This window comes from Budorcas taxicolor, chromosome 17, assembly GCF_023091745.1.
Source record: "Budorcas taxicolor isolate Tak-1 chromosome 17, Takin1.1, whole genome shotgun sequence".
In the NCBI taxonomy this organism is placed as follows: domain Eukaryota; kingdom Metazoa; phylum Chordata; class Mammalia; order Artiodactyla; family Bovidae; genus Budorcas; species Budorcas taxicolor.
Window position 1 is genome coordinate 50,567,168 of NC_068926.1, and position 17,955 is coordinate 50,585,122.

The 17,955-nt window shown below is 44.9% G+C and overlaps 1 protein-coding gene across 1 annotated transcript in view; it reads right to left on the reverse strand.

Moving 5' to 3' along the window:
• Positions 1-17,955, reverse strand: part of TMEM132B (transmembrane protein 132B) — a 233,384-nt gene that overhangs the window by 174,187 nt on the left and 41,242 nt on the right. Inside the window, exon 2 of the mRNA XM_052654934.1 lies at positions 1,457-1,603. Coding sequence (XP_052510894.1) covers positions 1,457-1,603 — 147 coding nt within the window. The remainder of the gene's footprint in view (positions 1-1,456; positions 1,604-17,955) is intronic.

Sequence of the window (17,955 nt, forward strand, 5' to 3'; positions counted from 1 at the left end):
AGATCTTCAAAAGCAGTCAGAACTGAGTTCTAGCTGAGGTTGGCTGAGGTTGCCCAAGATGAAACAGCACTCAGCCTAGAAACCCACTGGAAAAGGCAAATTCCACCCAATCTCTCCATTTCTCATGCTCCCACCACCGACCCCCTCATTCATTCACCAAGTGCTCCTTCAGTGCCCAACATCATGAACCTCAAAGCGTTTAAAAACAAGGAAAGAGAGACTTCTCTGGCAGTCCTGTGGTTAAGTCTCTGCACTTCCACTGCAGGGCGTGTGGGTTCAATTCCTGGTTAGGGAACTAAGATCCCACATGCCCCACGGTACAGCCAAAAAGCCAAAAACACAAAAACAAGAACTAAAGAAAAGAGAACAGGTTATGACGATAGAAGGTGGTAAGTAAGAGATCAGAAAGGGGCTCTTTGCCAACCTGAGAAGTTAGGTCTCATCCTGGCTGAAGGGGGAGCTATTAATGGCTTTAAAATGGGTAGGAAGACTCCCCTGGTGGTCCAGTAATTAAGAATCCACCTTGCAATCCAGGGGACTCAGGTTCAATACCTGGTCAGAGAACTAAGATCCCACATGCTGCAGGGCAACTAAGTCTGCACATTGCAACTACTGAGTCTGTGCACCACAATTAGAGAGAAGCCCTCAGGCTGCAACTAAGCCAAAATAATCCAGCCAAAAATAGATAAATATTTGGGAAAAATAAAATGGGAGTATGGCATAGCCAGCACTGCTCAGTCAAAAGAGAAGAGAAGACAGGCAAAGAGATCGTAGAAAAGGCTATTGCAACAGGCCTGAGCTCATTCTGCTTGTTGGGAGCCCCAATGCAATATTATTAGCAATGACCTCCCTCTGCCTCCCAGGTGAGCTCAGCACCATAAACCCAAGGGTGGTATCCGAGCTGGAGAAGATCCGCCAACGACGTGAAGTTGACCTAACTTCACATTCTGAGCCCATATGCCAATACCCGGGTGTGATGTCTGCAAAACAACCACCTTTAAGCACTAAGAGACAATTACCAGACAGCTTAGAGCCACCCTACATTCGCTCATTAAAAAAGTACTTTTCCCACTTGCCTCTTGAATCATTTCTATTTTACCCATTTCATTCTTCAGTTCTTCGCTGCCAACAGTAACAATAATAAAATTTTAAAATAATGGTTATCAAACCGTGCACCATGACAAATGTGAGTGCAGGTAATTTTTGAGATTGCCAACCTAATCAGGTCATTGATGTATAAAGAGCATAAAGGATAAAGCCTTCAGCCAGCATCACATCCCATAATGGACCCATTCAGAAGCTGCAGGACGGAGCTGTGCTGATGAGCTCAAAAGAACACATCGCCCATTAAATGCAGAGGCATTGCTTTATTTATACACACATTATTTTGCTATCAGCGTCTGCAGCCATCCCCAACAAACGGCTGCTGAGGTACCTTGAGGATCCCAGCGCTTACCTGCTCTGTGTGTCCGGGTGATGGCCCACGCATGTGAGGGTGGCCGTGGTCTGAACGCTGTCGTTATCTATTTCTTCCTGGACTGCCCACTGGTCCTCACTGCTGACTCTCACTGCAGTTATTTTCACACCGGCTGCTGCCTTAATTCTGTCAGGTGGAAAAATATATATATATGACCATCTTAGTTCAAAACAGAGAGCCAAAACAGGGAGCTAGAACCGATCTCCCCTTTCCTCTGCGAGATGCAAGAAAGAGTGCCAGTAAATGGCTTTCCTTCAAAAACTAAGTGTCTTGTTATCTTTATAAGTGCCCTGAAGTAGGAGCTCCAGCATTCTGCCACATATGTTAATTTTCTGTTTGATTGGTGTGTTAGGAACCAGATCACTTTCTTCTTCAGGGGCCCTGCAGGATGGAGACAAAACAGATGTGTCTGGCAGGCATGGATAGGATCTGGGGGCCGGTTCTTCCCTGGGGGTGGATGAAGAAGGGTTCTCATAAAGTAGAAGGGTCTGAGAGGCTGCAGGGGCTGTGCCAGCTGCAGAGGCTCTGTGGGAAAGAATGCCAGTCTCACTGGGCATTTCTCACCCGCCACTGTCAAGGGCACCTCCTCATGTGCTCCAGGACTTTCTGCAGACTCTACAGCACGTTCACTCATAGCTGCTGCTGCTGCTGCTGCTGCTGCTGCTGCTAAGTCGCTTCAGTCGTGTCCGACTCTGCGACCCCATAGACGGCAGCCCACCAGGCTCCCCCATCCCTGGGATTCTCCAGGCAAGAACACTGGGGTGGGTTGCCATTTCCTTCTCCAGTGCATGAAAGTGAAAAGTGAAAGTGAAGTCGCTCAGTCGTGTCCAAATCTTCGCGATCCCATGGACTGCAGCCTACCAGGCTCCTCCGCCCATGGGATTTTCCAGGCAAGAGGCATATGAGCAACAGAGATGCTGGCATTTGTTTCCCCAAAAGACCTGTACAAGAAAGTTCACGGCAGCGCTGTCATATTAAACCCAGTAGGGAAACAGCCTACACTGTCCATCAAAAGCAGAACTACTAAAATATAGTCACCCAATGGAATAAGACAGAAATACCAAGAATGAACAGTGTAGTACCACACAAAACTACATAGATGCTGTGTTAGTTTCAGGCGTACAGCAAAGTAAATCAGTTATACATATATTCCCCCCTTTTATTAGATTATTTTCCAGTATATGTCATTACAGAGTACTGAGTAGAGTTCCCTGTGCCATACAGTAGGTCCTTATTAGTTATCTATTTTATATACAGTAGTGTGTATGTGCCAGGGCTTCTTAGGTGGCGCTAGTGGTAAAGAACCTGCCTGCCAATGCAGGAGACATAAGAGATGTGGGTTTGATCTCTGAGTCAGGAAGATTCCCTGGAGGAGGGCATGGCAACCCACTCCAGTATTCTGGCCTGGAGAATCCCATGGACAGAGAGGGATCTGGAGGGCTACAGTTCATAGGGTCGCAAAGAGTCAGACACAACTGAAGTGACTTAGCACACGGGTGTATGTCTTCCAATTTATCTCCCCCACCTTTTACTCCCTTGTAACCATAAGTTTATTATCGAAATCTGTATTTCTGTTTTGTAGATATATTCATTTGTAGCCTTTTTTTTTTTTAGATTCCACAAACCAACTATACCCCAATCAAAAGTAAAAATAAATTTAGGAATTTATTAGAACAATTTAGGATAAATCTGTGTATACTAATTGACATCTCCAAACAGATATCAACTTAATATTTATTAAAACAAATTAAAATCAATTTTTTTAAAACTACATGGATGAACCTCCTATATTTGGAGGTTGAGTGGCAGATGCCAGGTGTCAAAAAGCACACACTGTATAATCTCATTTATAGAAATTTTGAAACCGTTAAACTCATCTGTGAGGCTGACGTTAGCATCTGTTACCCTTTGGAGCAAACAGCTGGACGGGTTCCCCCGGGGGGCTTCGGGAGCACCGACAATGTTTGTTTCTTCTTTTGGGTGCTGACTGCACTACAGGTTGTGAGAATCCACCCAGCTGTGCTCACACATATGTAGTTTTCTGTTTGTTCCATGTAGACTCTTACGTACACTCATAATCATTCATTTGGTAAAGAATCTGCCTGCAATGCAGAAGAGCCGGTTTCAATCCCTGGGTCAGCAAGATCCCCTGGAGAAGAGAATGACAACCCCATTCCAGTATTCCTGCCTGGAGAATTCCATGGACAGAGGACCCTGGCAAGCTACAGTTCATGGGGTCGCAAAGAGTTGGACACGACTGAGTGACTAACACTTTCACTCTCAACCATTCAGTATAAAGTTCCAAACAAAGCAAGCAGACTTCATGTTGCTAACAGGAATGCAAGTCAAGGCCATGGAGAACTTTCACTCTTGGACATGACTTCTCCACTGTGCAAGCTCAGTGGGAGTTCCCAAGATGAGTTAGACCATTGCCACCCTGGACACACCTAGGGGCTTCTCCCCCAAACCTCCACCACCCCTCGAGGTGTCCAGGACACAGTGTAACCTGAGACTTTGACCTTGTCTATGATGGGGAAGAGCCTCGGAGTCCAGACGAGCTTTCCTCCCTGTTGGCCCAATGACAGGCGGCAATGCAGCAGCTATGGACAAGCAAGAGAGACCCCTGGACTGCAGGCCAGACTCCACCCAGCAGAGACAAGAGAGGGCAGAGACCCATAGCCTCCCCATCGCGTTCTGCTAGGTCTCTCCAGCCCACAGCATCTGCCACCTTGTAGGGCAGAAGAAGACTGGCCTGGTGAGCACATCTAAGTGTTTGTGTCTTATACTTAAGCCATCCACTTCAATGGTTTGGTTGTCCACACAGTGGATGAACTTTGCCCAAAGAGAAGATGAGTCTTTGCCCTCAGCTCTTAGGAGGTGACCTCTAAGCCCTTGTGGTGTTCTATCTGATTAGAGTATCTTTGTTTACCTGGGAGCCCTGGGTCATATGGTATCAACTTGAACCTCTGGAGGGACTAGAGACTAAGGTCAACCAACTAGGCATTCAACTAGGCATGATCATGTCTGCATGACCAAGCTCTGCACATCAAAGCTTCAGTGAGTGTCTCTGGCTGTGGTTGTGTGTAAGTCAAATCTCTCTGTCTGCTTGAGAAGACATGATTTGAGAACTCTGAAATCATCAATGCCATGAAACAAGTTTCTACCACAGATTATCCACCCAGTCCTCTAATATTAAGGAGACTGTCTTGAGATCCAGGTGATATATATGAAGCACCAGGAAATACAAAGATGGACAAAGCTCAGTCCACACCAGTGAGTATCCAATGGTTTTGGTACAGACCGGGGAATGGCTCGTCTACCACCTGCCCCATCATACCGTAGAAAAAGACTTACTAACAAATGCCAAAATATCTTGGGCACCTTCCATATGCCAGGCTGTCTGATACCTTTCATCACTAATGCATGTAATTCCTATACCACCTGTGAGGGTAGGACTTATGCTCCCATTGAGCTATCACAAGACAGGCAAATTTATGTGGGTATGGGCAGCACAGAGAAATGTCATGTTCTGCCTTAGCCCTAGAAGATACGGAAGATGAGTACTTGGACAACAAAAGATGCACACATTCTGGTTATTGGAAACTCACCAGCCAAAATATTCAGAGAAGTGCACTTACTAACTTTACAGTTAGCCAAGCAACTCACAACAAGGAAAGTGCTCACAAGGAAACTGAACCAATGACCATTCAAAAGCATAAATGGCTGCAACTTTGAAGTCAAAACCATCTATGGACAATACTGTCCTCCTGTTTAAACTGTCCTCCTCTCCAAATACCAATGGAGGCACAATACTAGGAGCTGCACGCACCCTGACACTGCTCAGAAATTGTGTTGAATTGTAATAGCTAGGATTTCCTGAGGCCACGCCCATGGGTCAGACTCTTTTCCAGGAGCTTTACCTAAACTGTCTTGTGCTTCACCTGTCTGAACGTTTCATCTCCTAAGAGCACTATGAATGGGGATTGTTATTTCAGGTTCACAAATGAAAATCTGTGACACCGGAAGACTACAGAAAAGGACTGCAATGGAAAGCCGATTCCACCATGGAAGCGGGATCCAGTCTGCCCCTCTGGCAACTACACCTGAGATACAAGAGCCAGTGTTCACTCCAGGCAATCCAGGTTGGGTCCTACCCCTGCTGTTCACTTTATCTGTCATGCTGAGGTTCCTCCTCTCTCAGGAAAAACAAAGGATGGGTGTGGTGGGTTGAATAGGGTCCCTCAAACGTTCAGATCCACCCAGAACCTCAAAATGTGACCTGATCTGAAAATAGCATCTTCACTGATATAATTAGTCAAAGGATCTCAAGAAGACACCCCCCTGGATTTAGGATGGGCCTGAACCAATGAGTGGTGTCTTTATAAGGGAACAAAAAGGAGAAGACAGAGATACAGGAAAGAAGGCAATCTGAAGACAAGGGGAGAGATTGGAGTGATCTGTCCACAAGCCAACAAACACCAAGAATGGTGGACAACCCACCAGAAGCCAGGAGAAGGGCAGGGAGTGGATTCTCCTTAAGAGCCTCCAGAGAGAACCAGCACTCCTGACACCTTGATTGCGGACCTCCAGCCTCCTAAGCTGTGAGATAGCATACATCCGTTGTTTCAAGCCCCCCAGCTTGTTGGGGCAGCCCTAGGAAATGAATACAGTGACCATGTCATAACACTGATACACGGGCAGAGAGATAATACAGTATAAAGTGCTGGCATAGAGGAAGTGCGACATACATGGATATATTGCATTATATGACTTTCTGTGAGTAAAGGAGGAAATTAAGAAACTCAGTTGCCTGGGTAAACAGATGCTGACACATTAATAAAACAAACTTACAAAATAAAGAGCAGTATATTCTTTTTAATTTTTTTTTATTTTATATTGGAATACAGTTGGTTAACAATGTTGTGTTAGTTTCGGGCGTACAGCAAAGTGATTCACTTATACATATACATGTATGTATGCCTTTTCAAATCGTTTTCCAATTTAGGTTATTACATAATATGGAGCAGAGCTTCCTGCGCTATACAGTAGGTACTTGCTGGCTATCCATTTCAAATACAGCAATGTGTATATGTTAATCCCAAACGCCTTAATTTTCCTTTCCCCTGACTCTTCCCCAAGAGAAATATATTCTAATTATCTTTGCTCTGGATGGTTGTGAAATACCAGACATTCCTGCCTGCCTAGGAAAGCTGGATGCTCCAGGGACAAAGGTCAGGGAGATGGTGGAGTTAGTGAGGATGACGACGAACCAGTTTTAAGAGTTTGGATAAATCACTGAACATCTGTGAGTTGGTTTCCTCATCTACAAAATGCGTGTGATAAGAATATCTACCTATAATGTTGTTATTATGAAGGTTAAGTGAATCACTGACTATAAAGTGCTTAGAAAAACACCTGGGACAAAGAAACGGATCAGTGCTACCATTAGGGTTTTTCTCACCATGAACTGCTGCATGCTCCCCAGGGACCATACGCTTAGGCATCAAGCCCCCTCCCTATGAGATGTGCTTGTCCTTTGAAACTGCTCTGAGTCTCCATGCAGGACCCCAACCACTTCCTCTCCAGATAGGATTCCTCTCATCTTACTCTTTTTCCTTGGCAGGAAATTCCTCTCATATCCCAAGATGGGGCAAACTGTAGAGAACATTCAACCTTTGACACTTTGGGTTCCAAGGACATCAGTGTACACCTGACAAATTCTCTGAAATTTTCTATGATTGTAGTTGACCAAAGAAATAACCCCCTTCTGGTTCATATCTACTTAAATGTCTAGAAGTAGGGCCAGCTTTAGAATCGACTCATCACAAAGGTTTAAAGGATGCCTCCAGGTCCCTAGGCACTTGACTCTGTTCAGCTCTCACATATGCGGGTTTTGTGCACTGACAGGCTCTCCTCTCGTGGTCACAGTGTGGCTGCAACAGCTCCAGATCTCGCATGCTCATCAACAAAGGAAAAGTAAGACTCTCTCAAGATTTTGCTCTTGACTCCAGAACAAAATTCTGGAGCCAGGTTTTCATTGGTTAAACTTGACTGAGTATTCAACCTTGGACCTAAAACTGTGGCCGAGGTAGGTGAAAGGACAATGCTCAATGGTTTGGCCCATCAATGACCATCCTGCACTAGGTAAAATTAACCCCATCTGAACCACAGGGGAGGGGTTAGCAGGGAGTGGCTGCCAAAAGGAAATTCGAGTTAGAAAAAAATGGATGGTAGGAATCAAAAACACAAGCCTAAAGCTAGATTATTGAGGTTCTGCCTCTCTCCTACATAGAAGTTGTAAAATTGTCCCTAAATCCTAGTTCTCAGTCCAAACCTTTCCCAATTTTAGATCCTATTTGTTACAACAATCTAAGCCCAGAAAAATCCATATCTTGAATATTCATTAAGTTTGTTTTAGAGAAATATTTTTAGGCTTAGTGATATTCTTAACTCTTGTTATTTAAAAACTACAATAATCTAAACCTTGTGACGATTAATGGTCTCAGCACTGTAATGAGTTTTGAGGGATTTGGGGGCTGATCAAGGGAAAGATACGACCACAAGGTGGCAGTAGCAAGCAAAAGCTTTACCTGGGCAAAGATTTGATAGGTTTGCGTGTTACTATAGGAGTCCCTCACAGCCTAAGATCCTCCAAACTATATGCGGGCCACTAGCCAGAAGGGAAGGAGGGCAGGGAGCCCCAGAAAGAGAAGAATCGGAGAGGGAACTTACATGTCACTGAGCGGAACGGTGGGAAATCTCCAGGTCAAACAGCTCCAAAGCACCACTGTAGCTTGGAGTCTTAAAGCTACAAGGTCTATCGCTAACAGACGCTGGGAACAGTTTTGCAGGTCATGCAAAGCAAGCGAGCTCTAAATGTCTAATACAACATGCTTATTTCAAGTATATTTAAAACAATTAGATGTGTAAAAAATTGAGTTTGACTCTTAAACTAACAGGTCCTAGTCTACTGTGAAGAAATAAACAATACAAGGACCAACCTGCAGGGATCACCTCCAGTTCATTTATGTAACAACCATTTCCTGACATTCACCAAAAAAAAAACCTTATAATATTTCCATAGGGTCTTCATCATACAACTATTTGTTATCTGTGTTCTCCAAGTTATGTGATTACATAGAAAAAAATAACAGGGCAAGCTAAGAAACTGTTAGATGAACAGAGCCTTCAGGAAACCAATCCCCACTCTCACTTGGCGTTTGGATGACAGTGGCACCAACTCAGCATCTTATGTCTTTTGGGGAGTGGGGTCGGCCCCTGCTGATTGTCAGCTATAAATAAAATGCCAATGCAATGCAAATCTACTGCAAAGTGTAAATGCCAACTTTGGAATATGGAGGATTGACAAATGCCAACCAAGCTACTGAGAAAAAGGATCCGGCAAAGGATCCACCCCCTTTCAAGAGATACTGACAGTTCACAAGTGAAGAAGGGGAAATCAACGAGAAAAGAGATAAGTGCTTCAAAAGAGAGTGGCTTGAGTAGCAAAGCAGTGAAGCTCTTGGGGAAATTGGGGAAGCCTTGAAATACTTCCGCTAAGCTGGTCCTTTTTGAGATCCTACTGACAACATCAAGTGTGAAATGAAAAATGCAACACCGTGCAGTTCTATAAAATTGAAGGGAAATAACCACAAAAAACTGTCAAGAGGCAATGAATGCATTCTTCATTCTGAGCAGCACCAAAAGGGAATCACTGGATTTTGTTTACTTGTTTATCTTTATTTCATTTCTCAAAGAAGAAGAAAAATCCCAATCAGGTTTCGTTTTTCTCATGACTTTCTATATGATTTTATGTTCCCATTTTCAGTGGATTCGTTTCCAATGGCCAGATATTCTCGAATTAAAGAGAAACTTTCCATAACACACTTGTAGTTTTAAATGTCAATGCTCTGAAAAATGCATATTTTACGCATGTGAAATATACTAACATTCTCTATTGGCGGGGAACTGGCTTCCTCATAGCTCCTAAAACAGCACATGACTTCCTGCCTTTAAACCTTTGCTCATGTTGTTCCCCTCACCTGAAAAGATCTCCCTTGACACCCACAGGACTCACTCCCTCATCTTCTTCAGGTTCCAGCGAATATCTCTCTGAGCCTTTCCCAAACCACGCAATCTAAAATAAAGCCCTATCTAGTACCCACAGACTTTGCTTCTGTTGTTTATTCTCTGTCTCTCCCGCTGGACAGAAGCAGCAGGAGAATGGGTAGAATTTTTTTTTTTTTAATATTGTGTTTCCTGCTTTATCCATTGTTCTGAGAGCCGTGCCAGGGAAATTGGAGGTGCTTAATAACTGTTGGTAGAATGAAAGGTCTCTATCTAACCATCTATCTCTGGGTGCTCCATAAATATCAGACCTTCAGGGCTGAAAATGCTCAGTAAGAGATAAAAGCTATCAAGAGCAGGGGACAGAGTTCAGGCATGAGAACCCCATGGACCAGAGGTTTTTAGACTTTCGGACCATCAGAATAGCCAAGTTACAGCTCTCTGGACCCCACCTCCAAAGACTGTGACTCACTAGGTCTAGGGCGGAACCCAGCAGTGCTGTTTTTAAACAGGCTGCCATTCTGATGCAGGTGGTCCCCAGAACAATCCTTGGATAACAGTGCTTGGGACAAATTTCAGACAATCACATTCTGTCAAGGAGAATAACGCGAAGGAACATCTGGTGTTCAACTTGCTTTCTGAGATAAGCCGAGCCCTGGGCGCTGCAGCACTTTCAGGATGAGCTTCGGCAAAACTATAAAGATACTTTTAATTTGGATTCTCCCAGCAAACCACTTTCTCTGTGATAAATTAACCACAGAGAGAGGCATGAATCTCCCACTAGGTACCTGAAGACTGGCAAAGGCAGGCTCTGCTGAGAGCTCGTTGCAGACCATAATTTAAACTTGGGAGAGATTACAGGACAGGGGAAAGAGTCAATGCAAGGAGCCTGCCATGCTCATGACTACAGAGCAGGTGGGGCTCCCTCCTGCCCAGGTGGCTGAACCTGGACTCTAAGGATAGATACTTTTGGTCTCAGTCCTAAAGAGGGCAGGAGTCAACTGGAAGGACAAACAAACAACCCGTGCTGGAAACCCTTCAGAGCGGAGTCCTCGAGGGCATGGATTGCAGCTCTGAGAACAGGCACCTGTAAAGTAGGGTTTTAATTCCAATGAGAATGTCCCCAAAGCAACATGCGCTGATTCCTGAGGAGCTATCTCCTGTCTCTTATCTCACTGTTTAAACTTTCACCTAAGAAAGCTAAAAATTCATCAAACTATACATATAGCTTTTGACAAATCAGAAATTTGACGAATTGCTCCCTTCTTTTACACTTCCTATGGCACTGAGATAAGTTTATCCAAAACTCTGCCTTGGCCCCCAGATACCCAGAACCAACAAAAATGACTGCCTCCAGCCTGGGGCATGTCTTACTTAGCCACTTACTTATTTACTTCTGGTCCATACCAGGTGCAGCAGACAGTGGGGTGGTCCACTATGAACTGGGACTCCAGGGGATCGCATCTTTTAGGATCTTTTCCCCTTGAGTGTGGGGAGGGCCTGTGCTTCCTACTAATCAGAGTAGTATGATAGAAGTGATGAAATGTCATTCCATGGTTCCATTACATTTAATAGGACTCCATCTTGCTAGTGGACTCGCTCTACAGAATCTCTCTCCCAGGTGTCTTCGAACCAGTAAGCAGCCATGTTGGGAGACCCATGTGGCCAGGAGCTTGGGTAGCCTCCAGCAACTGAGGACCAACAGTCAGAAGACATCCAGGGCCCAAAGTCCTACAACAGCAAGGAAATAAACTGCCAACACACCAGTGAGTATGGAAGAAGATTCTTCCCCAGCTGAACCTCAGATGAGAATGCTCATGTTTAAAGCTGGGATCCCCAACCCCCAGGCCACAGGCCAGTATCAGGCCATTAGGCAATTTTGTTCTATGGGAGCCTAGGATTAATTAAGAACTGGGCCACACAGCGGGAGGTGAGCGGCAGACAGCTAGCAATCCAGGGAATCTCATCTGTATTTACAACCACTGCCCATTGCTCTCATTACCACCTGAGCTCCACCTCCTGTCAGATCAGCAGCGGCATTAGATTCCAGCTGTTGTTTACTCACTCAGTTGTGTCCAACTCTTTTGCAACCTCATGGACTGTAGCCGACTAGGCTTCTTCGTCCACAGGATTTCCCAGGCAAGAATACTGGAGTGGGTAGCTATTTGCTCCTCCAGAGGATCTTTCAGACCCAGGGATCAAAGCCGCATTTCTTGCATTGCAGGCAGATTCTTTACTGTCATAGGAGTGCTTGAATCATCCTGAAACCATCCTCCCCACTGCACTGGTCTGTGGAAAAACTGTCTTTCACAAAACTGGTCCCTGGTGCCAGAAAGGTGGGAGACCGCTGAGTCAAAGGAGTATGGCCAGGGATGCCAAATGCCCTGCCGTGAACAGAATAGTCCTGCCCCACTCCAGATGCCAACAGTTCTCCCACTAAAACACTGTCAGTTCAGCTCAGTCGTTCAGTCGTGTCCGACTCTTTGCGACCCCATGAATCGCAGCATGCCAGGCCTCCCTGTCCATCGAGTCAGTGATGCCATCCAGCCATCTCATCCTCTGTCAGCCCCTTCTCCTCTTGCCCCCAATCCCTCCCAACATCAAAGTCTTTTCCGATGAGTCAACCCTTCTCATGAGGTGGCCAAAGTATTGGAGTTTCAGCTTTAGCATCATTCTTTCCAAAGAAATCCCAGGGTTGATCTCCTTCAGAATGGACTGGTTGGATCTCCTTGCAGTCCAAGGGACTCTCAAGAGTCTTCTCCAACACCACAGTTCAAAAGCATCCATTCTTCGGCGCTCAGCCTTCTTCACAGTCCAACTCTCACATCCATACATGACCACTGGAAAAACCATAGCCTTGACTAGACGGACCTTAGTTGGCAAAGTACTGTCTCTGCTTTTGAATATGCTATTTAGGTTGGTCATAACTTTTCTTCCAAGGAGTAAGTGTCTTTTAATTTCATGGCTGCAGTCACCATCTGCAGTGATTTTGGAGCCCCCAAAAAATAGTCTGACACTGTTTCCATTGTTTCCCCATCTATTTCCCATGAAGTGATGGGACCAGATGCCATGATCTTCGTTTTCTAAATGTTGAGCTTTAAACCAACTTTTTCACTCTCCTCTTTCACTTTCATCAAGAGGCTTTTTAGTTCCTCTTCACTTTCTGCCATAAGGGTGGTGTCATCTGCATATCTAAGGTTGATATTTCTCCCGGCAATCTTGATTCCAGCTTGTGTTTCTTCCAGTCCAGCATTTCTCATGATGTACTCTGCACAGAAGTTAAATAAGCAGGGTGACAATATACAGCCTTGACATACTCCTTTTCCTATTAGGAACCAGTCTGTTGTTCCATGTCCGAAAAAGATCTTCATGACCCAGATAATCACGATGGTGTGATCACTCATCTAGAGCCAGACATCCTGGAATGTGAAGTCAAGTGGGCCTTAGAAAGCATCACTATGAACAAAGCTAGTGGAGGTGATGGAATTCCAGTTGAGCTGTTTCAAATCCTGAAAGATGATGCTGTGAAAAAACACTGTAGGCAACTGATAGTCAGCCTCCTAGAGATAATATCCCCACCACCACCTGCACACATGCCTGGGATTATCGTTTCCTGGCAAACTGGATCCCAAGGCTGAGCTCCAGACACTCCCTCACTACTCTGCCCTTGGTCCCATGTGAAGCACATGCTTATTTTTCAGCATTAGTGGACAGAAGGGGAAGCAGCTCCCCTACAAACTCTGGATGTGCTGGGTCACAGCCATGAAGCCAGTACCTGCCACAATTTCAAGTCCATTGTTGTCCCATTATGAGGAATATAGTCTGTTCATCCACTTCACTTCGTAAAGCCCCACTGTTGGCTCCCACCATGAAAACCAGTCCCTCTTCAGATCACATTTAAACATCCGACAAGATGAAGCACAGAAGGCTTTATCCTCAGATTCCCAGCCACTGTCTCAGATCATCATGTCCCACGGCATGAAGTTAAAGACAGCGGGTGCCTCTCTGAAGTAGACCTGTTCAAAGCACAATAGAGAAACACACACACACGTGCGCACACACACACACACCGTGAGCAGCACGTGGCAGGGGGCAAGGAGGCTATTATTTTCTCAGAGCTCAACAAACGGCTTCTCATGATCCAATTAGCAAAGTAATATTGTTTTATGGGAACCTAGGATTAGAAGGCAACGGTAACACTCCAGTACTCTCGCCTGGAAAATCCCAGGGACAGGGGAGCCTGGTGAGCTACTGTCTATGGGGTCACACAGAGTCGGACACGCCTGAGCGACTTCACTTTCACTTTTCCTTTCATGCATTGGAGAAGGAAATGGCAACCGACTCCAGTGTTCTTGCCTGGAGAATCCCAGGGACGGGGGGAGCCTGGTGGGCTGCCGTCTGTGGGGTCGCACAGAGTCGGACACGACTGAAGCGACTTAGCAGCAGCAGCAGCAATTAAGAACCAGAAATGCTTTTGAAATGAAGGAACTGGGAAAGCAGATAAGTCGGACTCAGGGGTTTGGAATTCAAATGTGGCCAGGAAGTATTTGATTTAATTTACAATCTACACACTACTTATCTGTTACATGTCAGGCATTAACCATCTACTATGTGTAGGAGAAATACACAGTTCTACAAAACAGATGGAATATGAAGTTAAGGCTACTTTCTGACTTAAAATTTGGACTCTAAGAAAGAAAAAGACACTTAAGATAACACACACATCTTAAAAATATGGGGGAAAAAATGGACTCCAGCTCTGTGACCTTGGGAAAGTCAATGAACCTCTTTGTGCCTCAGTTGCCTCATCTGTAAAATGGGACCATTATTACTACTACTACCTCACAGGGTCATTGAAAGGATTAAATGGAGACAGTGTACACAAAATTCTTAGAACAGAGTTTGGCATATAAGGACTATGCAGACTTCACGGTGCTGGTGGTAGTGACAAGAACGCTCAGATGCTGGCCCTTTCATAAGCCAACTCAGCTCTAAATGCTGACATTTCCAAGAATCAGCCCCTTGGTGGTAAAATGCTTCAGAAACAGTCTGAGAAATGTAGAAAAACTGTTGTGAGAATTGTCCAACAGGCTCCCAGTACTGGTCATCTGATCCACAGAAGACCAGAAGGTGTACAAGTAGAATCTACCAGCACTTACCGCCTCTCCTGGTGCAGTGCACCTACCTGGACCTCCCTTGGGATCCACTTAAGCTCAGTCCAGGTTCCTCAGGGTAGGCTGACCCCACCCTCGGCTTCAAGGGTTGATATGCTGTAGCCAATCAAAGCATTGTGTCCTCCTGGACAGTGATTGGTCCAAGGAGGAAGCATGTGACTCAACCCAAAAAATCAGGATGTCTCATCCCCCTGGCCATAAATGATTGGCCCACAAATAGACATGTCAACCATAACTTTTCAGGGAGTGTTGAGTCCAGCTCTGTTGTCGCTAAGTAATAAGTGTTCCAAGAGCCCACCACCTGCCTGAGAATAAAACCAACAGGGGGAAACAAAGGCAATAGGTGGAAAGAGATGGCTTCCTGGTTACACTAAGCATCTGGATCCAGTCAGACCTGAGACTGTCTTTCAGTTACATGAGTCAGGAAATTCCCTTCAGGCTGCTTTGAGTTGGATTTCTTCTATTAATATTTGCATTTGCAAGTGCACTGACAAAAGCAGCCAGGACCTGACATTTCTACCACTCAGAGGACCAAATAAAATCCTCCCAAAGTTCACAGATGATACACAAAGTTACCACCACAGATGGCGGAAGGATGTTCAATATTTCAACCATCACTGTAAGCACAGAAAGCAAATATTAAACAAAGGGAACCTACAGAAACAATCAGAGATCCTCTCCCTTTGTGATATCCATCGCTTCAGAATAAATATTAATAAACAAACCTAAGGTATAAAATTCAATTCATAACTCAAAAATAACCTGACCTTTTATGGAATTAAACTCATTTTCTGTCAAGCTTGCTATTTTTTTAGAATGTTTGATGATAAAAATCTTCAAATGCCTAGTAAAGAATCATTTCATCGTAATAATTTAAAGCATTTTGTGAGCCACTATGAATTTTTTGTCTCCAACCTGGACACAATCAAGGGATCAACCTGGTACATTGGATAGTTCATCTCCATGAAGACTTGTCATTAATTTTCAGTAACTTGGTATTTACAGCTCCTGAGAAATAAATACACACACATATATATACATCCATTTCCCAACTTCATCTACCATCTAGAGTGTAATGATCTACAAAATAATTGTTTACAAACAGAACTTTCCAAGTTCCAACTGAATACCACCTGAAATCACCTCTTAGAAGTCTCAAAAGATATCAAACTCAATGCATCCAAAACCGAACTCACGATCAACTCAGCCAAAAATAAAAATAAAAGCCACCTCATTCCTCTTGCCCCCTTTAAGAGAAGACCACTCCCTTAGTGGAGGATGCTATAACAAGATACCACACCCTGGGTGGCTTAAACAACAGAAATTTATTTCTCACAGTTTTGGAGTCTAGGAAGTCCAAGATCAAGGTGCTGGCAGATTTAGCTCCTGAGAGCCCTCTTCCTGGATTGCAGATGGCTGCCTTCTTGCTGTGTCCTCATGTGGTAGGGAACAGAGAGGCGAAGAAAGCTCTCTTATAAGGGCACTAATCTCAACTGCGAGCTCCACTCCACCCTCATGAACTAAATACCTCCCAAAGGTCCCATCTCCAAATAACATCACACTGGGCATTGGGAATCCCACATATCCATGCAGGGAGACATGAAAATTTCAGCTCATGGCAGCCAGCATACATCAAATTGCTCAAATCAGAAACCCAGGGATCAACCTTGACACCCTTCTTTCTATAACGGGCTCTCATGTCCAGTCCAGTAGCAAGTCCCCTGCCATCGTCCTCACCACGGTAAGCACTCTACAACCATTGCTAGAAGTCACAGAGCAAGCAGGATGATCTCTCCAAATCCTAAGCCATCAAAGTGCCAAGCCTAAAACCTGCACCGGCTACCACCATTGTTATAAAAAGTCCAAAATCCCACAAGACCCTGCATGATCTCAACCATGATTGAGAGATCATCAAACTGCCCAAAGGAGGCAGTGGATAGGCTATTAGCTTTGTGGCTAAAAGCACAGACTCCAGAACCAAACTGCCTGGATTCAAATCCTGGCTCTACCATTTATCTCTCTGTGAACAACTAACCTGACTGAGCCTCAGTTTTCTCCTCTGTAAAATGGGAGCATAGTAACCATCTCATACATGTCATGGGAGGATTGAATTTTAAGCACTTAGCAGGAGCAATTTTCTCTTTTTAGGATTCTGGCTCTGTCCTCAGAAGACATAGACTTTCCCCACATATGGCTATACTCACTGGTCTCTGTTTCTCCCACAGACCCTTTTGCTAGCCTTCTTTTCTTGTCCACTACTGACAGAGGCTGATGGCTGTGCACAACATCTCTAGAGGACTTCTTGTCCTCCCTCTGGCTTCCGGCTGGGTTCATCCAATAGAAGGCACAGCAGATTAGATGACGAGAGGAGAGAAGCTGGGGTATTAATACCCTGGCTTCTTCCTGCTGGTGATGATGGCTGAGCTTCCCGCCCTGTGAGCATGGTTCCTGTGGTCCAGCCCTATCCCACAACCTCTACTCTCACCGGGTTCTTGCAATTCCTTCCTTACTCCTGGGCCAGTTACTGCCTTGGCCCTATCCCCATTTAGTCAAACCCTCATGAAATTTTCTTTGGGTTACCAGCTCTTTCTCATCTGAACCCCAAATGCTTCAGGCCTTTGCAAAACTCTTCCTTATGGCTGAATTTTTTCCTCACCTCCAACAATCCAGTTCACTCCTTTCCATCCTTCAATTCTCAACTGACACCTCCTCTGGGAAGCCTTCACAGGTACACAGGACTGGATTCCTTTTTTCTTTTATCGTGCCTTGATTTTTCCCTTCCTAGCACTTATCACAGCTAATATTAAATAATTATCTGTAAGTTTCTATATACATTATGGTCTTCAGACTCAAAAGACTCACCCCAGCAGAGACCACATCAGGCTTGTTTTGATCACATCGCCCACTTCCTAAGCTGCTTTGCACGCACGTTAGGTACTCAGTGTGCACTTGTCGAATTAACCAGTCACACAATGAAGTGCAGCCAGTCCCTGCAATTGGAATGATGGGCTTCATCCAACCCAGGGAGAAACAAAGCAGTGATGTCCAGGCCAAGCCACTTTTGCATCTAAATCTAAGACAGACGCACCCAAAAGAGACCTATGCCCGCAATCTCTCTGGTGCTAAGTAAAAGTGTCAATCATGTCCAACACTTTGTAACCCCATAGACTGTAGCCCACCAGGCTCCTCTGTCCATGGGATTCTCCAGGCAAGCATACTGGGGTGGGTTGCCATTCC